Genomic DNA, 24,702 nt, shown 5'->3' on the forward strand with positions numbered 1-24,702 from the left:
CGGTATCTTTCGATCGGTAATCAACATCAGTATCTTTCAACTGATATCCATCATCGGTATCTTTCAACCGGTAACTGGGGACTATTCCACCCCCTACCACTAGCATACAATCAGTAGTTATAAACATACAGTCAGACATTTCCGGGTACTGACCTACCCTTGGGTCCTAAGGACCACTATTAGGGAAACTAATACCTACTATACACATAACATATCATCCAGATAAATCTCATAACCAACAGATAACCAGACCAAGATAATTATCACAAAGACCATTATCTTCTAAATACCCCTTTTTGGTGGGCCGACATTGTGGCCTTAGATCCACCCCTACTGGAAGGTAACTCACCTCAATGTCGTGCAGTGTTTGAATTATCCTCGGCGCACAAGTCGACTCCCTTCGACTCCTCAATCCCTACACGACAACCTTCAAGTCAACACAAGTCCAGTCAAAGTCAACTTCAAGTTAACCTGACTCGTCGAGTGCCGTCAACTCGCCGAGTCCCTCACCCTTTACTCGTCCTCATCCATGACCCGACTCGTCGAGTTGGGCCGTCAACTCGACGAGTTCCTCTCTCATATGAACATCGCATGAAACTCATCCGACTCGCCGATTTGATGAACAACTCGTTGAGTCCACCTTAATCTGATGAACAAGTCCTGTCCTCGACTCGCCGAGTTGATGAACAACTCGTCGAGTTCATCTCCAATCTTAAGGAGATTGCCTTAGACTCGCCGAGTCTGTTCTTGCACTCGTCGAGTCCCATGAACTCCAGGTCTAAAATCATGTTCAATGCATTGGGTAACTCTTTCTGTCCGCTTACAACCCTTCTAACACTCAACTGGGTTCCTTTGACCCTCAACATATATGGGGCTCAAAGCCTCGGACTCGTCGAGTCCAAGAACGGACTCGCCGAGTCGGTCACGTCCACACTCTAAATCCTCGATTTCTGATGTACAACCTTTGATCAAAAGATAGATCCAAGCTTCTCCAATCGATCTAGCACGTAAAGTTACAAACTTTACGTGCTTGCATGGGACTTTGAGCTCAAAAAGACATAACACAAGCTCCTATGGTGCATGGGACCTTTCATGGGTGCAAAAGCCACCCAAATCTGCCTAGTGACTCCTTTAATGATGTGATTCCGAAGCTTTAACCCCCAACCATGTTTACAAACATGGTTGGCCACCAAAAATGGCTTATAAAAGCCCTAAATCTCCCTAAAGAGGGATCTAACAAATGAATGAGCAAGGTTACAACTTTTTACCTTCAATGAGCTGTAGAAGGTGCACAAACTCAGGTTCCCTTGGTCTCTACTTGCTTCCTCAAGCTTTTCTCCTTCCTCCTTAAGACCACAAGCACCAAAATCCACCAACAAGGCTTAGATTGCTTCAATAACATCTAGGGTTTCAATGAGGGGTGTTTTGGGAGCATAAGGGACGTTGTGGTCGACATAACATTGCTTAAATAGGGTGCAAACCCTCGGATTAGGGTTTTGTCTAGACATCGTCTACTCGTCGAGTCCATCGCTTAAATCCCACGTCCCATCACACTTCTACTCGACGAGTTGGTCCTTCAACTCGCGGAGTCCAATGCCAAAAATGCATAATACTTAGATAAAAATAAAAGAAATGCATACCAAGAACCAGGTGCTACACATGGGGAAGGGCCCAACGTGACTGTACCACATCTGTATTGACGTTGATTTTATAATTTCGACTTCCATTGTTTTTGTGATAGTTTTAATACAGTTTTATGATATGTTTTTGAGATGATAAAACTATTTGGTACCTCAGTCTTTTATGAAAAAATGGTTTTAGATATTTTACTTATGTCTTTTTAAAAGAAAATTTTCGTTTGAAATTTGGAAGATTACAACTTGGTATCAGAGTCTTAGTTTGAGGGTTTTGGAAAACCATTATGTGAGTCTAAACTCAAAATGAGATTTAAAAGATCTTATAAACCTTTTTGAAAAGTAATTTTTTATAAATTTTTTGAAAGAAGTTGGTTGGGTAGAGAATGTGGAGTCGTTCTCATTGCATGTCCTTGTCTGATTCTTGCTTTGAGTCTGTGAACATTGTTCTCCAATATAACTTACATTTATAAAAAAAGAAATATGTGATACATGCAGTTAGTCGATGCTAAAAAGAAAGTAATTCCCAATATATCCATATTTATTATATATGATGGCATATCAATTATTAGAAATGTATGCTAGAATGTAGGATAAGGATATGCTCAATAATTTCATGTTAGAATTGTCTGAATAGTAGGGATGCCTTGGTGCCTTATGTGTTGCTTGCTTTATGATACTCGAAGTCCATGCTAATATTGATATGGTGTTAAGTGTATGCTAAAAGGTTGTATGAAATTAGGATTAGATAGACTTAGAATTCTACCTTATTGCATGTTCTTGTTTGATTAGGGCCTTAGGTTGTGGAATTTATTTGAATGTTTATCTCATTCTTGATTACGTACAACTATGTAATCATAAGATGACCTGTTGATATTACCGACATTAGCAAAAACGTATTCCATGATGAGGACCGTATGGAATCCTAATGTATAACGTCTGCATTTTTGGGCTAGACGTTTAAGGTATAATAATAATAATTATATATTTTATTGAACAATTAAAATCGTTGATTAGAGTAATTGTTTTTCATATGTTTTGTGAGACATAAATATTTATCGTATACATGTTAAGTGGACAAATATTAGGATTATATAATATTTGTAGAAAACCTTAATATAAAATTTATCGTTGAAGCGATAAAATATATTTAGGATAAATAATCTTAGTGAAAGTTGTAATAGTCGTAATCATGAGCGTGTGGATATAACGAACACTTAAATATGACTTCGTATGAGGAAGTTATGAATTATCTAAGTTTCGTGTTCAAACTGATACGACTACCTGTGTCATAAAAAGTGAATTGAAAATAGGTTGCTAATTAGCCTAAGTGGTCTAAACGAAAATTACAGTAATCATAATTAGGAAAACATTCATATAAAGAACGCTTAAATCTGACTTCTTATAAGGAAGTTATGATTTTTCGAAGTTTCGAGTGCGACACAAAAATAGAAATAAAAATTAGTTGATTGTTAGCCAAAATAATCTAAATAAATGTTGTAGTATTCTTCAATATGAATTTGACAATATAAAATGTAACATCCCGTTTCGGAAAAAACCTTAAATCCGAGAATATATTTTAAATATTATTTTATTCCGATAAATGAAATTTAAATAAAGGGTTTGGTGAGGAATGGTACTTTCGGGGTTTGTTGTATAAAGAATATTTGAGCACGCGGCTAAGGATAAAACATTTGGACTTATTTTGTAGTTATTGGGCTTAAATTGAAAGGATTTTGGTAGCTAAGGGCTGAATGGTAATTTATGGATCAATTTTGAAAAAATTTGGAAAGGATGGACCAAAAGCATGTTTTGGCTTAATAGTTTGAAAATGGACGGGATAAACCCGTCACCTCCTCTTATTCAAACCCTAACCCTACTTCACTTCTTCAGTCACCACCTTATCACCTCTCATCCTCTAGCCGCCGCCGTTCCATTGTTGAAGCCGGAAGCCACTGCTGCACCGCTGCTAACGAAAAAAAATTAAAAAAAATACGAAAAATATAAAAAACGAAAAATATATAAAAAACAAGTTTAGTTTTAACTAAAAGGTAAAAAATAAAAACGTTAAAAAACATAAAACCGAGTTTTGAACATATAGTGTAATTTTTTGCAAGCTATAGAGACCAAATTTGAACTTTTATGATTGATTTTGCAAAAAAAAAAAAATTAACAAAGTTAACCATAAAAATCGTTAAAAAGGCTAGAGTGATAACTGTATGTCCCATTTGTAGCCAGAGTAAAAAAAATTAATAACTTTTCTCAATTACACGTAAAAATATTATGGCTTTTATGGTATTTTCCTTAACAACGTCATTGATATATTTATAAAACATATATTTATAAAGATTTCAAATATATTGTTGTATTACGAATAGGGTGCGAATATTCATCTGTTTATATATAAGACAAAGGTTGGATAAGTCAAAGGTGGTAGGAGTTATGTACTTATGAAAAGAATTAAATATATATAAAATAAATGGTTAATGTCATAAAAACCTTCAAGTTTAAAGGATTTTGTCGGTTTTGCCCAAAATTGAATTTTATGTCCGATTTTACCCTAACATTTTCCAAAAAGTGTTCGGTTTTACCTTTTTACCGGTAATAATAGGTTTTTCAGGTTATCATTATATTAAATTTGCAAAAATGCCCTTAAGTTTACCTTTTTTTTTGCATTTTTACCCTCAAGTTTATAATTTTTTTTTACACTTTTACCCTAAGTATTTTTTTCATAATATAGGTATTCATGTAGAAAAATCGTATTTATATATGAAAAAATGTTTAATTAAATATTGTATTTATATTTTTGTAATGTTATATATATATATATATATATATATATATATATATATATATATATATATATATATATATATGTTTGTTTGTGTGTGTGTGTTTGCAAGGTTATACCATTTAAAAAGATATATATATATATATATATATATATATATATATATTTACATTATTATATATAAATATGTATCTATACTTCTAAAAATATATTTATACTTAAAAATAAAAAAACATATATCAAAATACATAGTTACACTTCTTAGATTATATGTATATACTTATATAAACATGTTTATGATTCAACAAGTTTTTTTATTGACATGTATATTTTTAAATGCATAAAAATATGTACTTGTAGTTCTAAAAACGTTTTAATTTGCATTTTTTTACATCTTAAATGGTTTATCCAAGAAAAAAGCCATACATACACACACACACACACATATATATATATATATATATATATATATATATATATATATATATATATATATATATATATATATATATATATGAAGAAATAACATTAAAAAATGTAAATACAATACTTAATTAATAAATATAAATTTTCTACATGAATACATATAATATGAAAAAAAAATGCAAAAGGTAAAAGTGTAAAAAAAAAATATAAACTTAAGGGTAAAAACGTAAAAAACCATCAACTTAAGGGTTTTTTTGCGAAGCTAATTTAATAGTAACCTGTTATCACCGGTAAAAGGGTAAAATCGAATATTTTTTGGAAAATGTTAGGGTAAAAACGGACATAAAATTCAACTTTGGTCAAAACCGACAAAACCCTAAAAACTTGAGAGTTTTTATGACATTAGCCCTAGAATAAATTAGTCATTTTGGTTTACCAAAAAATGCACTTTGAGTACATTTTTTTTTTGTTTTTTTTTTTTTTTTGGGTATGATTAGTCCAAAATTGAAAATATTATCCAATTTTGATTACTCTAAAATTTAAATGCATTTGAAAATACTATTTTGCTTTCCTATTTTTTTTTTCTATCTTCTTTTACTCACTTAAATATTTATATAATTAAAAAAAAACTCCTAATAATCTCTCTTTTAATATTCCAGCGCCGTTCTCTCTTCTCTTTACTACCGCAGCTCCACTGCCGCCGGTGATGGAGTGTTGACGGAATCATCCCAATTATGACATCCCTTTCTCCAAGGTCAATCAAAATAAAAAAATAATCTGTTAATATAATAATATAAAATTTACAATTGTCAGTCACGATCCCAAAATTTGTATTTGTGTGCTTATAAAAATCCTCTTTAAACAGTGGAAATATACACGAAAACCCAGAGAGAGAAGAAAGAAATGGAGAGAGTTTGTGTAACAGGAGCAGCAGGTTATATCGCGTCATGGGTTGTCAAGCTTTTGCTCTCCAAAGGTTACATCGTCCATGGCACTGTAAGAGATCCAGGTAAGATTTTTCATTCGAATTCCTTCTTTCTACTATGTATTTACTTTGATTTTGGTTTTAATCAAACTTGTAATTACTTGATTGTTTCCCTTTCTGCTGAAAACGGATGAATATTGTTTATGATACCTTAGGCGTTCGATGTTCATTTACTAGCTATTTCCTACTTTCCGATCGAAATTTTTTCACCAACCGACCTTTATTCATCCTCATTCATCGTCTATTCGCTGGAATCCTCTTGTTCCTAGTTAGGGTTGTTGTTTATGTTGAAAAATTAGGCGTTAAGTGCTTGGGATCTGTCTTCGATCGCCTGCAGATTATGCTAAAATTTGGTGATCGAGTGAAAAATTAGGCCAAGAAAGATTTGCCTTGATATTGATTTGAATTATTTTAAATTATAGTGCTCGTGTTGAACAGGATGAACCATACTCCATACAATAATTTTTAATTTAAATTATAGTGCTCGTGAATTTTGTTAACAGATTAAAAAAGAAACATGTCAAGCATTTCACAAATGTGGAGTTATGCCTATGGAAGTATGGAGTTATTTTAATATATTTTGATAAAAGTAGGCCCACAATGAGCTGCTTCTATGGACTTTTGTTTAATTAATTTACGGGAGAATAATGATATCCACATTTTTCATTTTTGTAGGTGCCTCTTTTTAGCACAAAGGATTTCTTTAAATAAACCTAACAATTTTCATTTTTATTTTTAAGGATGAGCATGCTTTTTTTAGGCTCACTATGATTTTCTTACATGACAGAGTTACTTGACCTAGTTTCCGTAGGGGTAGTGGCTATCAATTATATGATTGAATGAGGCTCAAATTGTAAAATTTTGGGCTTCATTTTCTATGAAAAAATTGGTCCCTTCATATGTTTGGAACACTAGGTGAAAATGCTGATGACTAATAAAAAAAATAATGTTTGGTAAAAATCATAAGATAAACTAGACATGAAATATAAAACACCATAAAATTATATGTGAAAAATAATTCAAGATTACGAGACAAATACATAATAACTTGATAGATTTTGAAATAGGACGTTGAATGGAACAAAATATTATGATTATTAGATCAATAAAAATACAGTAATATTCTTACGTAAGGCACTAATTCTTCATACTTATGAAAAATCCTAGATTAAAATTAAATGAAATGGTAATTTGAAAACATGAAAATTTATGACCATTACTTCTACATGAACGATTATACATTTGTACATTAAGAGGGTATTTGGGAGTGCTTATCAATAATGATAAACATTTTTTAAACTTATTAGCTTATTAACTTATAGCAGTATCAAAACATAATTTTTAATAAGTTTCTATCTAAACACTCGTTTTAGCTTATACATGCATAAAATTAGTAATAAGTTAAAAAGCTTCTTAAATAACCTTAGCTAAAGACCCTCTAAATAAGATGAAAATTTGCAAGTTTTTCAAGTATAATGTTTCTTCACGACTTATAGAAATAGAAATTTTAAAATTAGTATCAAATACAGGCATCATTAACTCTAAAGAAACCAACTACTACCCAAACACTTTAAAAAGCAAGCAAAATTATAAATCGTCAAATTTCATTTTTTTTTCCCAAGTGTAAATTCAAATATCATCTCATTTAGTTTACACTTATTACATGGCTTGCGGAACATGACTATACAAACATAGTGACATCAAGTTGACCTCTTTATTTTGTTTACAACCAAATATGTTATATAAACACTTTGGACCTAAGTTGAACCATTTAAATTTTAAAATGTAAATAAAAAAATCAGATCTAACTAACAAATTACAAAAAAAATAGTTGTTCAAAGTTTTTTGTTTTTGAAAGAGATTTAGTTGTTCAAAGTTAAAACAAGTACAACTATAAATACAAATCAACGGTTTAAGGGGAAGAAACTTTTTATAGTTAATAAACAGTATACTAAGAAGAATTTTAGAAATACTCCATAAGCTCGTTTAAGTATTATTATGAGTAGCCTAAATACTTAGATGATATGTTGCATTATCAAACATTTAAAACCTAAAAAATCTCGAAAAATAAACTAGTTGCAGCATGTTAAACCTATTGTGTGTGTGTTTATGTTATGTACACTTAACCTCTTTATTCAATAATGTTCCATTTTACTCTACATTATATTTAACCTTTCAAGCTTTATTAGTTTTTTGAATAATTTTTTTTTCTTCATTTTAATCTCCATTATTAAATATTCATATTGGTAATGGTCATGGTATTTCAATCAGTTTTTATTTATAAGTATATACATAATAATTTTATCAACACTTTTACTTGGAAAAAAAGCCTTGGCATATTACATCTACTTAACTACCTGCATGTTGAAGTATATTAATTATATTTAATATTATATCAAAGAAATTTTTAATTTTATAAATATTACACGTGCTAAAAAGATACTAACAAATTAGATTAGGGGACTTTATAAAATATTTCATAAAGATGAGGGTAAATTAGTAAATTTAAAAAAAAAAATTATAAGTGGGCAATGATTGGAGAACATTTAAGTTAATAACTTTTTATTTGATATAGTTAGTACTGGAAATGTGATGTGAACAAAGCAAACAAAAAACAAAAACTTTATACATGAAGTTGATAATCGGAGGTTCTCTAAGTTAACACTTTTACATCCATTTTTAATTTTTTTTTTCCATCTTGTACAATCCATTTTATTATAGTTGATCATGTTTATTTAGGTGGTGTTTGTTTTTTGTCTGCAGATCTGCGAGATGTCTTCTGTCTGCACCGCGCAGACGACGCGCAGACATTAGTCTTCGCAGACTGTTTGTTTTTTTGAAGACTGCAGACCTAAAAATGTCTGCGCGCCCTCTTCTTGGCGCAGATGTGGACCAGAGTCTTCTAACATCTTCAGACATCTTCTAGCTTAAAAAACATATATATCTTTATTTTTTTTAAGTTTTTTTTTTAATTTATATTTTTTCCAACTTTATTAATGATAAACAATATGAAAAAAAATTACAAAACTTAAAAAAAAAACATTTGACGATACAAACATGATATTTTTAACAAATTTATAAATAAAAATTTATTATAATAATAGTCGTTGAAGTTGTTTATATAAATATGAAAAAAAAAATCATAATATATTCTTATATTTTTTTGCCAAAATTTTGTAAAACTTTATTTAATAGAGTATCATCAATTTCTCAAGAAAATATTTATCGTACGTTTTTAATAGATTTATTTGAAAAAATCGAAGTTTATTTCCATCTATTTATGTATCAAATTCTTTGATCACTAATTATAATGTTTAATTATAACTTTACAATCAAAGTTGTTGGTTTTTATCAAATATGTATATGAATTAATACCATTTTTATTTTTATTTTTTATATAATAATACATAAAAGTTGATCCAGATTCGTTATATATTTATAAGAAAGTCGTAAAAATATATAAAAAATTCGCTTTGAAGTTTTAAAAACTCAGTTTATTTAGATTTCAGTTTATTTTAATAGCCCGCAGATGTTAAAAAAACAAACAGTCTTCTTTTTTCAGACTGCAGACGTTTGGTCCACCTCTTCTACTGCAGAGGTTTACAGATGTGGTCCGCAGACTGCAGACATTTTGCCTCAGAAAAAACAAACAGCACCTTAGATTATGTAATACCACAAAATCACTTTTAAAAGGTGCATTCAAATTTTGCTATGGATAAAAGTGGTAAATTAACTCAACATTTACATAAATTTTAACAAGTCAACCTGGTACAAACTGTACAATTGTATAAACTAAAATTAAAACGTGTGAGATATGTTCAAAGTTGCATAAACTATATTCAAGTTAATAACTTTAAAAATGTTTATTAAAACATTTGGCTCAATATATTACTCATGAACTTTTAAGAATAGATAATCATGAGTTGATGGGATGATTTAAGCCAACATTTTTTTAACGTAACTGAGGTCCATGTTTCAATTTGGGGGCGCAAACCCACACTAAACATTTGATTTTAGAATATTAAACTTTACACAACCTATAATTGTATTTTTAAAATTTTCTTAAAAGGCAACTTATTTTTTTCAGGTAATGAGGAAAAAAATGGTCATTTGAAGAAACTCGAGAATGCTGGAGAGAGGTTGCATCTCTTCAAGGCAGATCTGTTTGATTATGAAGGCCTTTGTGCTGCATTTGCTGGTTGCACTGGGGTTCTTCATATCGCATCTCCTGTTCCTGGTACACTTAAGTTTGATGATCCTCAGGTAACCTTTTTAAGTGTGGAAATGAATCAACTTGGGTTGTGTGCCATAGGTTATGGTAAAATAATTTTTTTTAGCTAAAAAGGAATGAGGCAAACAGGTTAAATATCAACAGCAAATAACGTACTTAGATGTGTATACATATATTATATATATATATATATATATATATATATATATATATATATATATATATATATCAAATGGCGTTACATTTTCATTTAAATTCAAGTGTATTGACACTAATGACGTAAAAGAGAAAACACGAGGAGCAATGTATTTCTTTCGTACCAATATAAATGCAATAGTTACCATATTGTAACACCGTAAATTTCAAGGCAAAATTTTCATTTAATTAATCAAATTAATATTAAAACACTTGTTTAAAATCTCATACACATTTGAATTACAAAAACATAGTTCCATTTTCACTTAGTAGAAAACCAGGATCCTCCAGAATACAACCCTTTCTTTGGTGTGTACAATCGAGCCGGTGCCATCTCGCGTTACTGAAAGAACCTAAAACAACATAACATGAAACACTGTAAGCACGAAGCTTAGTGAGTTCCCCAATATACACCTTACGCACATACGCCTTTCCAGGCCCTGACCTTCCGGTCCACTGCACAATGCCTTCCGGCCCATGAGATAATCGCCTTCCGACTCATAACGTATTCGCCTTCCGGCCCATAACATATTGCCTTCCGGCCCAAAAACATATACGGCACATAATACATTTACTCTAACACATAAAGCACATATATCATATATCATACCTGACCTTTCTGTCACATAACACTTTGCCTTCCGGCCCATATAAACATGCATATCACGCGTAGCAACTAACTTTCCATTTATAGCATATATACATAACACATAACATATTCGACCTTCCGGGTACAGTATAGTGAGAAGACTCACCTCGTGGATGCTGGAAGTTAGCAACTCCTGAAATCACTTGCACCTGATCCGCCGAGCTACAAGCTCCCTATAACAATATATCTCTTATTAATTTTATCTTCCACGTTAACTGACCCTAAGAAATCACACACAGGTCAACTCTGGTCAACGGTCCACGGTCATCTCGACTGGACTCGGCGAGTACCCTGGCGACTTGGCGAGTCTAGTCGTCCTCACAAATTCCTGGATGTTCCCTTTCTACTCGTCGAGTATCTCTCTTGACTCGACGAGTTTCTCGTGGAAGAATCGCGGGGCCACCCCGACTCCACTCGCCGAGTCTGAAGAACAACTCGACGAGTCCCAGCTATTCTTCAAGCTACTCGCCGAGTCTGCTCATCCGACTCGGCGAGTCCATGCCATGCAGTCGATCAAACTGCTTCCTAAGATCAGAATCGTCCCGACCAATCATAGGTCTGGTCCTCCTAAGCTGGTCCATCACAAAAGGCCTTCATTTAGGTGCTCATGCTACACCCCAAGACTCATAATTCCCATGTTAACCTAAGGCATAAGGATTTCAATCCAAAACCTTCACCAATTCCCGAAATGCACAGACCTGGGATCTTCTGGACCTCCAAGGGTCCCAACACAGGGTTACAATCGTTTGGGGGACAAGGGTAACCATTAATCTAATCACAAAAGGGTTCCTTAAACCCTAATCCATGCACACATTCACATAACAGAATATAATCTGGAATGTTACCTGAATCATGCCCTCTCTTTGTCCCCAAGCCTCAAAACATGATTCCCTTGTTGTTCCTTTAGCCAAAACCTTCCCCTTCTTGAACAATAACTTCTTCAAAATCACCAATAGCCTTCAATCCTTGCTCTAGATGCCCCCAACCGATTTAGGGTTCTTCTCAGCAGCTAAAAGGAAACAACGACGGCCAATGATCCCATTTATACGTCCCCAAACCTGAACGGCTAGGGTTTACGCTAAACAGCGCAGACTCGCCGAGTCCCTATCTGGACTCGTCGAGTCCAGTCGCGAACCCGCGACCAGATCTGCGATCCTACTCGCCGAGTCCCCCCTTTAAAACACCCCAAAATGTGATTTAACAATACTTTGAGATTTCGGGCTGTTACACATATTTAACAAATGACACATGGAGGTCTATTGTAGACCAAATTAAATTCTAGTTTTGTTGCGGGGCAAAATGTTAAGTTTAAAACAAAAGATTTACGAGTAAAAGGCCTTTGATCTAGCGGTATAAGAAGTGTTGGAAATGTGTCCTTCCCCAACACGTTGAGGGTTGAGTACTATGGTGGAGAAAAGGTGTAAATTTAGGAGTACCATTAAATGGGTGTGTGTGAGTTAGTCGTTTTGAAAAAGAAAAAAAAAACCCGAAAGGTTTACCTAAAACTAAATATCACGTTACTCATACTATAGACAACCAAAAAAATTGTTGTATTTATTTTACGATTAAAGAAGTATATAATCCTTTGTTTAGTATTCACTAACATATACTTTGTTTGACAAATATAACTATTACAATAACATTTTTCATGACTTAATTATTGTCGTCGTAAGTTCAACGAATGATATACGTACACTTTTATCAGTCTGGGGAGCTTTTAAAAAGAGAATTCACATCATTTTGCACCAAAACTATTTCTTGACTTATAATTGTGACCTACATCTAAGGTGCTGTTTGTTTTTTTAAAAAAAAACCACTTCAAACCACTTATTGCTGCACCGCGCAGCACACGCGCAGCACTTGGCCATTCGCAGCTGTTTGTTTTTCAGAAGACTTGTGACTTAAAAACTGCTGCGCGTGTGCTGCATGGCGCAGCACTAAACCAACTGCTTCAAACCTCTTCACGCATTAGTTTAACTTACTGCAGCAGTCTGCAGACGTTAAAAAACAAACATAATTTTTATTACATGCTGCAGCCGTTTGTTCCACCTCTTCTGCTACAGAGGATTGAAGAGGTGGTCCGCAGACTTCAAGCAATTTCTCTTCGAAAAAACAAACAGCACCTAAATATTTGAGAAAGAAAGTGATGGCACATTAAGAATTCAGAGTGGGCAATTTTATAAAAGTTAGGACTTAATGGTTTCCCCAAACATTCTTTTTCAAGTCATGTTCATATTAAGTTTGTTAAATAAAATCTTAAATACGCTTGTATAATGACAAAATTGGTAGGACCTTATAATTATTCTTGTATCATTACAGACAGAAATCCTCGATCCAGCTATAAAAGGAACACGAAACGTATTGAATGCATGTTTGGAGGTTAAAGTAAAAAAGGTCGTGGTTGTGTCCTCGATGGTTAGTGCTATGTTAAATCCTGAATGGCCACAAGGCCTTGAAATGGATGAAAGTTGTTGGGCAGATGTAGAATATTGCAAAACTAACGAGGTACCTATTTAATTAAACCTATTATTTATTATGTTAATAATATATTTGACATTTTTTACTATTGATTTTAGAGATGGTATGCTTTATCCAAGACTCTAGCCGAACGTGAGGCTTTGGAGTATGCCAAAAAGGTTGGATTGAACGTTGTGACTATTTGTCCATCGGGTACCATTGGGCCAATGTTACAATCAACAGTAAACGCTAGTAGTTTGCTTCTCTTGAGCTACATAAAAGGCAAGTGCTTTTGTTTGTTAACAGTTAGCATGTCGTTTTGGCTTTCGAACTCATTATACTTTAAAAATAAAATAAACCAATTTCGAAGTGAAAGTTGTAATGGATGCAAATGTCGTAGAAGAGATGGAGTGTGAAAAACATTAACTTTTGCATCTAAAGTGAAAATCATAGAAATAAATATTAAAGTCCAATAAACTGGTTTTAGAGTTCATAAAATCAGTTTCTAGTAGCATTAACTAACTATGAAACTAAAAATTAAAATTTTTATGACATATAATTTTAACAGATGTTTTGTGATGAAACTAAACATTATGAGTTATAAGACATAATTCAACAATATAGATGTCATGATTTTGTTCATTATCTCTTTGAAGATCTCGATGGAAGAAGTGATGGAACAAAAAAGACGGATGATGCAGAACGGGCTGTTGTAGATGTGCGTGATTTGGCCAATGCAATTGTCTTGTTGTATGAAAAACAAGAATCCGAGGGGAGGTATATATGCTCTTCATACTCTCTTATGACAAGGGAGTTTGTTGCAAAGGTGCAAAACATATTTCCTGACTATGATTATCCCAAAAAGTAAGTTTTTTTTTTTTTAGCATTTTATGGTTTTAAATATACCATATCATTTATATGTAAATATCTTGGGTGTAACTCCTATTATGACTATGTGGGGTCCATCGATGCTTGAGTTTTCTACAAAAAAAATATTTTTCTAACAACCCCCGAGTCAGCCTACACTTCCATGTCCCAAAAAAAAAAGCTAAATCCATATTTTCACTTTGAAAATTTGTTTATTTAACTAGTACAAGAGTCATAAGCCAAATTCATATTTTCACAACAGCGTGAAAGGTGAGTAGCATAAGAGTCATTGCCCCAAATTAGGCACATTACATGTATGAATTTCTTCAAATATAATTTACCTTTCTTTTATATGTTTTTGAGGTCCTCATCTCAGGATCATTGTGGTGATAAATTTTGCTTGTGGAGTTACAGTTTTACAGAACCAAACAATGCTGAACGTGCGATATTCAACACGAAGAAGTTGTTAAATTTGGGATGGAATTACAGGCCATTGGAGGAAACCATTGTAGACTCAATCAAGAATTATGAAGAAGCCGGTTTATTGAATACGGATGGCATATCCCTTAACATAAAGTTTTGAATCTTCTCACATCTTTATGTTCGAATTCACAGTTTTATAGCGTGCCTAAAAAAATAAATGAAACAATATCCTTATTTGTATAATAACCAAATAACCTTTTGAATCCTAAACCATAGGGTGGATGAGCATGGGACATTTTTTTTTTTTTTTTTTTTTTAAATATTGTAGACTTCTTCTAGATTATAGAGAAAGGTTAGTATATGACTTCTAAAGTCTTAATAGGATACATGTGAAAATAATTCTATTTTTGTTTACTGTTTCTACGACTTTCTCTCCAATTTTGAATCATTCCTATAAATTGTGAAATTCAAAGCTTAATCATTTGTATTTATTTTTAAATGTCCAAAGTGGAGACTTGAGTAGTTTCTTAACTAGAAGTGAATTAAGGGAAGTAGCTACAAACATACATTTCCATTGACGATCTAGTCTTATTCAATAATTACCATATTGTACAAGAAACACAACACAATTGAAAATTATATTGTAATTTGTAGTTAACAAAGTCACCAGCAATAAACATGAACTAGTGGGGATGCCCTTGATTACACGGACCGAAATTGTAAATAATGAAAATTATAAACTATAGGAACTGAAATTATAATTTCTGAAAGTGAAAACTAGACAGACCAAATCTATAGGGACTAAAACTATAACAATTTTCAATTTACAACTATAGGGACCAACCGACCAAAACTCTAATTAATGCAAATAATAAACTGTAAGGAGCTAAATGTAATTATTGAAAAGGATAACCACAGGGACTAAATCTGTACTTATTGAAATTTAAATGTAATTATTAAAAATCGGTTCCGGTTTTTAGACCCAGTTTACTCGGATCCGATGGACCCAAACCCGAATTACCCGGAACCCGGATAAATCCAATTTTTAAACCCGGAACCCGAACCGGTTTTATATATTCCGGTTCTAACGGTTCCGGTTCCAGTCCGGTTTTCCGATTCTAAATCTCATCCCTACTTCTATCGGCAGGTAGAGATGCACACGAAAACCGGATTTGGGTATAGGATCCGATCCGATCCGGAAAATCGGTTTTGACAAAACTGGATCAGATTAAACCGGCGACCAGATTCAAACCGATTTGGCACTTCAGACGTAGCTTCGGATTGGACCCCGGATCAAAAACCGGATTCGACTCAAACCAGATCCAAAACAGGTTTCAAACCGGAGTTTTTTTTTTTTGAGCGCTAAAAAACGTGTTTTTTTTTTTTTTTTTTAAATTTTTATTTATTTATTTATTTTGGTATCCATTGGAACCCAAAAAAAAAAGGCTAGTTTGCCTTTTCTTGACTTTTTTGGCCCTTCTAAACATATATAAATACTTGCCATTTGCCACATTTCCATTTTACAAAAATTTATACTACTTTATACTTCTACTTTCATAATCCTCCAAAAAATGAGCTCGAGAAATTCTACCGTGGGTCAAGGTTCGGATGCAATGGTGGTTAAAATCTTACCAACCACTCGGAGTAAAGATGTGTGGGGACATTATGATTTGTGTTTGTTGTCGAACGGGAAGGAAAAAACAAGGTACAAGCAATGCGAGATGTTTTTGGGAAAAGATGACAGTAGTACGTTGATGAGTCATACAATAAACACGTGTATGGTTGTAAAAGGTCAAGGCGATCCGGATCAACCAAATATTACTCCCGACGGGTCAATCTTTATTTACAACAATGATAACATTCGTGAAAGCTTTTGCAAGTTCGTGATTCAAGAGAGTTTGCCTTTCAACCACTTTGACAAACCACGATTAACAAGGATTTTGCGAGAAAAAATGCAACCACAATATCGGTAAGTCACACTTCTCTTAGACGTGACGCTTTTAAGTATTGGGATATAGCCAAAAAAGATATGCAATTGAGATTTTTAAATATTAAAACCATTGTTTCTTTAACTTGTGATGTTTGGTCTTCTACCGGAAGTTGTCCCAAAAGCTATCTTGTCGTCACAGCACATTGGATAGGTCTCTCTACTTGGGTAATGAACAAACGAGTTATTGCTTTTGAACTTTTTGCGCATCTTCACATGGGGGCACGATTATTTGCAATTTTAGTAAGCGTTATAGAGACTTATAGTTTACGCGACAAAATCTTCTCTATTTCGTTTGACAATGCAAGTAACAACACTGCCGCCGCAAAAAGATTAATTGCAAAATATAAACCTATTTTGGATGGCTCGTTTTTTCATACTAGATATGTTTGTCACATTATTAATCTTATGGTATAAGATAGTTTTAAAATGATAGATTCGACGATTGAAAAATTCAAAACTGTGTTAACTAGAGTGTTTGGAAAAAATAAAGCTACAATGAAAAAATATCGAAAGTTTGTCATTTCCACTAACGTAACTCCATATAGTCTTCATTAGGATGTTGACACTAGATGGAGTTCAACATGCATGCCGTTTGAAAGTTTAACACGTCAAAGAATCGCTTTGCAATTATTTTACGACACAATTTCAAAAGGAAAAAAACCTGGTTTTAGATTTTGATTGATTTGATGGAAGAGTTTGTGGAAACGTTAAAAGTTTTTAAACAATCAACCACTTTTGTATCGGGCATGTATTACCATACAAGTCTGTTGTTACTAAATGAATTATGGTTGATGTCCGCACAATTGGAGTGTTTTGAACAAAGAAGTGAAATATTTGTTTTGGTTACGAGACCAATGAAACAAAAACTAATAAAATATTTCAAAAAAATGCCACCACTTTTTACTTGCGCCGCGACATTAAACCCAGGTATCAATGTTACGGGTGTAGAGACTTTGATTACCAAAATTTCTATGTTTTTAAATTTGCACAAAGATGACTCAAACTATATCCGCAACCAAATACACACTTTTAATAATACTTTTACTAATTTGTTTGACGTTTACGCTACAAAATATGGCAATATGTCAAACAATTTTGCAAGTGTAACCGACTCTACTAGTGGTGCATCGGTAGTGTTGGGGGTCGAACGGATTTTCATATCGACCTCTATAACTACCTTTCGGAGGAACAAAACAAAAGAGAACACACATTAACCCCTAGTAGCGAACTTGAAATATATATGGGGTCAAACTTTTTTAAATTCATGAGTGCACCACAATTTAAAATTTTGGATCTTTTGGCTTTGTGGAGAGAAAAGGAAGCACAATTTCCTATTCTCTCCATCATGGCCCGTGATTTACTAACCGTCTAAGCTTCCATGGTAGCTTTGGAATCCGCTTTTTCTTTTAGTGCTAGAGTTTTATCAAAGTTGAGGACGAATCTTACCCCGGTTGTGGTAGAGGTTTGCATTTGCTTGAAGGATTACTTGGATTCGGTGGAACGTATACAACACTTGGCATCACTAGAAGACCTACTAGCATAAAATGTTGAACCGAAGATCATGGATGAAGAATATGCACAAGGCTTAACAACACCTCCGGAAGACGAAGACGATGACGATGAAGATGAAGACTAAGATGAAGAATATGATATTGATGAGACCCCCAATTATTTGCATGGTGGTTGAAGAATATTTTAGTGAAGGCGACACGAAGTGGAATACCACAAAAACTATTTCTATTCGGCTAAATGTTATAATGCCACATTATTATTATTATTAGTTAACTAGTTTGAAAACTCTTTTTAATTCGACGTTTGATGTATGTTTTAACTATTTTAATGAACATATGTTGCAGTTTGTGTTATATATGAGGTCCAAAAATGTTTTTAAAAAATGGAAAGATCGGATCAGATTTCGGATCGGATCCTAACCCGGTCGAATTAAACCGATTCGGATTCAGGGGAGGAAAAACCGGTTTCAAACCGGATCAGATTTTGGCTTAATTTGGATCGCCTTTCACGTCATCAAACCGGATCGGATCAGACCCGAGGTTTGTGAATCTCTATCGGCGGGTTACTTATTAATAAAATTAAATATAATCTATGGTTTAAATATATTTATAGTTGCTGCTATGATTAATTAATTGTAAAAAGTTTATTTGCTTAAGATTTTAATTTTTATCATTGTAATTATTTAAAACATCAAACATTGTTTTTGTTTTTAAAGGTAATAATATAATTTTTATATATAATATTACTTTTAACTATTGTTGTTGTAAGTTATTTAAAATAATGTATTTGAAAACTATTAATTATTTTAAATTGGTTTCAGAAATTGAACTTTTTTAAAATTTATTTGATGAATATTGTTAGTTTCTTTGATTGTAATTACTTAAAAGAACAGACATTGTTTTTGTTTTTAAAGATAACATTATAAATTTATTTTATATAATATTACTTTTAACTATTCTTATTGTAAGTTGTTTTTATGCTAATTATTTGAAAATTCTTAATGATTATAAAAAATAGTTTCATGGTTATTTTTATTAATTTAGGATTACAATATATGTATAACACTATAATTTATAACTTTTAAATATTTATAAGGTAGTTTCTCGATTGTTTTTCAAGTTTAACTGAAATTTTGATTTAAATGAACCGTTTAACATTATACTGAAATTAATAATTTAAATATTTTGCATAAAATCATAAATTATAAAAAGTTATGACTTTAAAATGACAGTTGTTCACATACATTGACATATCTAAACTAATAAATTGACTATAATATGTTAAAAAACTTAAAGTCATAATTTTATAAATAGAAGTAAAATATAATATTTTAATATTGTGGTTAAGTGAATTTATGATTAAAATTTGGTTTTTGCATTCATTTAATATTATTAACCAAATTATAATAACTATTAGAAAGAAATTGAAATTTCATGGAGGTTTTAAATACATGTGATGCAAGTAAAAATATCTCTTTTACAAGTATATATAGATATATAGATAAATATTGATATAGATAAAGATAGTAATATTAATGTTTCCTATTACATTCTTCTTTCTTTTCCTACGAAAAATGAGCATCTCAGCTCGGTAAAAAAATTCATGCTTCCATTACTAGATTGATATGAAACAGACCCTTATGTTTTTTCTATAGAAAATTTTATGGTACATGGATTCATTGTACTTTTACGATACAAACATGAGAACTACTAAGTCTTTTTGTCGCAATCATAAGAAAACTAACTACCATCCCTACTGTTATGTCTAGTCCTAAATGGTCATAAGGCCATGAAATTGGCGAAAATTGTTGGACCAACATAGAGCACCCAAACCTCTATCGAATGAAAGTTAATGTGGGAGAAATTATGCATCAAATGTTGGTTATTTTCATCACCAAAACATAAAACGCTGAAGCATAATTTTGGATCTTTAATCTCAAATTTGATTAAAAGAAAACTTAAACATGAAAGAATGATTACATACCTGATTTCATTATGATCTTTGGATGTGAAGAACTAGGATTGAGTTTTTTCAGTTGATCTCAAGAGCTCTCTCTAAAATACTTCAGCAAAACTTAAATGAATTTACATGTGTATTTTCGTGTGGGTTGATTTGATCATCATCACATATATTTATAGATGGATATAAACCCTAATGTGAGAGATGGAAGGGATCTTGAGGATCTTGAGTCAAACCGGGAACTCAACCCACAAGGTAAGTTAATATTCTATAAATTTATATTCTTACCATAATAACTGGATTTAGTAATATATTGTACATATTTATGAAGTGGTCCCATAATTATCCAACAATCTCCTACTGGACCACGAATATATAAATGTATGTATGACTGTATAAGTGTTTTAATGAATGTTATTATAACATTGGTACCCTTAAACAATCTCGTCCACTAATCATAATAGTATAGGATCAAAGCGACCTTCGTTACAATTTACGTAACTAAACCTATCAATGGTCACATATACATATATAACTAATGACATAGATTAAACATGATGTGTGGTTTTAAAATCTAAATAGATTTCCGACGAGTTCCTCTTTAGATTAAAGTGAGTTCAAACTTCAAATAAGTGCAACTAATAATGGAGTTAACCGAATTCTTATTTGTATATAGAAAAACATAATTGTTCTTAAACAAAACATAAAGCACCATAAAACTCCCACTAAAACCAAATATCACACCAACGTGTGTAGTATGCTCATGAAAGACCTAGGGAGGTAATCCCTTTATGAGCGGATCCGCTTTCATGGAGTTTGTTCATATGTGCTATGTATATTTCCATTTTGCACTATTGTGTTAATAGAAGCAAACTTGATGTCAATATGCTTTGACTTAATAAAAATTCTGTTGTTGGAATATAATATTGCTGACTTATTATCACAACTTTAGTGGTCTTTCAATACCAATAATGTGTAGCATCGTGACAAATTTCCGCACCATATTCCATGCTACAAATTATGATGCCATTATGGAAGAAGGTACCGAAGTCTATTCCATGAAATATCTTATCATGCAAAAATTTAAAAGTATCCCGATATGGATCAGTAACTATTTTGGCATCTAATAAAATCAGATTCATAATAAGAATGATCTCCCAAACATCTGATTTCCTATGATTGAGCATATAGCCTTTTGTTATATATAGATATCTTAAAATCCATTTGGCTACTTTCTTATGATCCAAACTTAGTTTGTGTAGATATCTGTCCAAAACCAGAAAGATAAATTTACTCCCACTTAATCTGTGATACACAAAATCATCTACTATGTTTACCTCAAAACCAAATGAGATAATAAATTGAAGAAAAATATGGTACCAATCATAGGATATCCAAAGTTGAGGTTGTTGAGTTTGTGTATTCAGAATAGGAGATTAAATAACATTGTCGATCATTAATTCATAATATGCATACTATCGAAAGCAATAATAGGAATAAAGATTGATTCCTGCTTAAGGACAATGTTTTAACCTTGTTTCTCCCCCAAACTCAACATCCTCAAAGAATGTTGCTCTATCCAAAATGCAAGGTCAATATCTATGCAATTGAGAACTAACATAATGCCCTCATTCAATTCCTTAAAGTTAATCTCATTGATTACATGAATCATAAATGTGATTAATGTTAATAGATATAATACCATAATTCAAACATGTGGAAATCTATTTTTATGCTCACTAATCTATAAACCATAATCAATAAATTCAATTTATGACATCTTTAAAAGGTATCGACACAACATTAATATCAAGTTTTTGGACTATAATACTAACTTGCAAGAGATATCATTGTTTTAGAGATAAACATTGACAATAAATAATGTCAATTAACAAGCAACTCTTTGGATTGACTTATTAATCACATGGAACCAAAAAATTGTCACATGTTTTATGTTTATTTGGCCAAATATCAGTCTACATTTGGGTCGGCTAATACCTGCATTAATAAACAGATAAACTATAAAATTTGATAATAATAATCGACAATAAATCATGCCAATTAATAAGACCCTCTTTGGATTGACTTATTAATGACATATAACCTAAAAATTGTCATCAAAGATGTGTTTATCCGACCAAATATTAACCTACCTTTGGGTCGATTAATATCCGCATTAATAAACACAAACTATAAAATTTAAGTTCTTTGTAAATTAATTTTCACAAATAAGATCACTTTTGTGATATATTGTGTCAGCTAATTTACCCTTAAAATAAATAACATGTCATATCTTTGATTTATTGATAACCAAAAATAAAAGACAACCACACATGAAATGGTGTCAAAAGTTGTTACCAAATAATTTCTTTAAATGCCCGAAAACACTTTGAGCCAATTAGATTATGAAGACAATAACATGAACATAATTGTATTAAAGAAGACAACAATAAAATAAAATCAAATCTATAATAATGTAATCCCCATACAATTCATATAATTGTATGTGCTAAAAATTTATCCTTATGAAATCCCGAAAATATATATTAAATAAAAAAATGGATTCCATAACTCCTTCAAATGTCAACCCAAAAAAAATTTAATCCCCATATTTTTAAACGCGCCGAATGAATTCACGAATAAAATAAAAATATCAAAATCTATTTGATCAATTCCTTAGATAAACCAATAATAAAATATATTAGGTTTTTTTTTTAAAGAATATTAAAAGATCATAGAAACACCTAATCGGAATTAAGTGGGGTTGAAAAACAATCAAGACTTTAGAATCTGCATAACTTTAAATTGTTTGAAAATAATAAAGTCAAATTTATTTGAACAATAAATCCTCAACACATCCGATCATCCAGAATTAAACAAAATCATTAAATCTCGACTTGTTATGGTCAATTACAAAATCAAATAAACAAATATGGGTTTAAGGCAAATATAAATATTAACTTTTTGGTTGTAATCGAAGGTGTACGTAGGGGCAAGAATTTGACATATTCAACAATACAACTATGATATAACTTTGAAAGAGTAGGAAACAGAATGAAGGAGTATATATTAAATACCGAAAGCAATTAAAAAAAATTGCGATCTTGATAAAGTGCAGAAAATAAACTCATATAGTCACGAGATGGTGATTTTGGTGCATGAGAGATGAACAAATATGTTTCATCGAGGACCAAGCATTAATTTTTTTTTTTTCTAGTAATAGATTCGAATAGGCTCTGATATCAATTGTTTAATCTCAAATATGATTAAAAGAAAATTTAAACATGAAAGAATAATTACATACCTGATTTATTATGATCTTTGAATGTGAAGAACTAGGATTGGGTTTTTTCAGTTGATCTCAAGAGCTCTCTCTAAAATACCTCGGCAAACCTTAAACGAATTTACATGTGTATTTTCGTGTGTGTTGATTTGCTCATCATCATATATATTTATAAATGGATATAAACCGTAATGTGAGAGATGGAAGAGATCTTGGGGATCTTGTATCGGATAATGTGATTATCTTATCGTCTATTTTGTTTATCTTTATCACTTATCGATTCCTAGTTTTCAGCCTAGTTGTTTCTTTTCTATTTAAGCATGTATTGTTATTCAACTCAATTAATGAAAGTTACGTAATTCCCTGATACCATTGGAATTTTAGATGGTATCAGAGCAGGTCTCGAAATCTCAAACCAGATCCCTTTCCATTATCAAACCTTGAAGAATGGCAGGAGATCAACCCAAAACCGGTTCCGGTACAGGGGAGAGTTCCGGTACAGCAATCGATCACAATTCTCCTTATTACCTTCATCCCTCGGACTTCCCGAAGCAACTCCACGTGAATGATGTTCTCACAGACATCAATTATCCCGACTGGTCACAAGAGATGGAAAATTTTCTTCTAGCCAAAAACAAGATCGAGTTCATTGACGGGACTATCAAGAAACCAGAAAAGGGATCTCCGAACTACATGTCTTGGATGCGATGTGATGCGATGATTAAAGGGTGGCTTACCACTGCAATGGAGAAGAACATCCGCAACAGCGTGAAGTACGCGAGCACTGCATCGCAAATATGGGCAAATTTACTCGAAAGATTTGGCAAAGAAAGCTCTCCCAGAGCATACGAACTGAAGCAGAAAATTGCGGCTGCTCGACAAGACGGGGCTTCCGTATCAATATACTACACAAACCTTCGATCGTTGTGGGACGAGAATTCGTCTATTCAACCTCTTCCTCGCTGTTCGTGCGACAACTGCTCTTGCGATATCGGGAAGAGGATGGACGAGTTTCAAGAAAAAGAGCGATTGTATCAATTTCTCATGGGTCTCGATGCCGATTTCAATGTCATCAAGACCCAAATTCTGGCAACCAAACCCACACCCATCTTGGGTACCGCCTATCATCTTGTGGCGGAAGACGAGAGGCAAAGATCAATTTCAAACGACAAAAGAGCTCAACCCGAGTCTGCTGCGTTCAAGGCTTTTCAAAAGAGAGATGGTAACTCTAACGTGAGCAAAGAGAGAAACTCTTCAAGGGCTGCTAAAGACAGCAAAGAAGGTAGAGAAAACGAGTTTT

At 32.3% G+C, this 24,702-nt stretch overlaps 1 protein-coding gene and 1 long non-coding RNA gene across 3 annotated transcripts; one reads left to right on the forward strand and one right to left on the reverse strand.

Annotated features, from left to right (window-relative positions):
- The first annotated feature begins 5,337 nt into the window (after positions 1-5,337).
- LOC111908475 (cinnamoyl-CoA reductase 1) lies at positions 5,338-14,928 on the forward strand. 2 transcript variants are annotated; one of them, XM_023904302.3, is made up of 7 exons: positions 5,338-5,605; positions 5,717-5,860; positions 9,924-10,099; positions 13,231-13,416; positions 13,488-13,650; positions 14,025-14,232; positions 14,650-14,928. In XM_023904302.3, the coding sequence occupies exons 2-7, from the start codon at positions 5,755-5,757 to the stop codon at positions 14,816-14,818; spliced, it is 1,008 nt and encodes a 335-aa protein (XP_023760070.1). In that variant the 5' UTR covers positions 5,338-5,605; positions 5,717-5,754; the 3' UTR covers positions 14,819-14,928. The 2 variants fall into 2 exon arrangements, with proteins under 2 accessions (XP_023760070.1, XP_042754915.1); XM_042898981.2 differs by having other exon boundaries at positions 14,025-14,194.
- On the reverse strand, positions 12,585-13,167 carry LOC128132152 (uncharacterized). Its single transcript, XR_008230112.1, has 2 exons — positions 13,035-13,167; positions 12,585-12,693 (listed from the first exon to the last, which is right to left on the reverse strand). It is a non-coding gene; the product is annotated as an uncharacterized LOC128132152 (long non-coding RNA).
- Positions 14,929-24,702: the final 9,774 nt, after the last annotated feature.

Source organism: Lactuca sativa, chromosome 2 (genome assembly GCF_002870075.4).
Source record: "Lactuca sativa cultivar Salinas chromosome 2, Lsat_Salinas_v11, whole genome shotgun sequence".
Taxonomy (NCBI): Eukaryota; Viridiplantae; Streptophyta; class Magnoliopsida; order Asterales; family Asteraceae; genus Lactuca; species Lactuca sativa.

What these genes read in the sequence shown, in the direction of transcription:
- LOC111908475 (XM_023904302.3), top strand. Translation starts at nt 5,755, where the DNA reads ATGGAGAGAGTTTGTGTAACAGGAGCAGCAGGTTATATCGCGTCATGG. An exon ending in TGGCACTGTAAGAGATCCAG is followed by an intron (nt 5,861 to 9,923) that starts GTAAGATTTTTC and finishes TATTTTTTTCAG; the next exon opens with GTAATGAGGAAAAAAATGGT. An exon ending in TCTCTTGAGCTACATAAAAG is followed by an intron (nt 13,651 to 14,024) that starts GCAAGTGCTTTT and finishes ATCTCTTTGAAG; the next exon opens with ATCTCGATGGAAGAAGTGAT.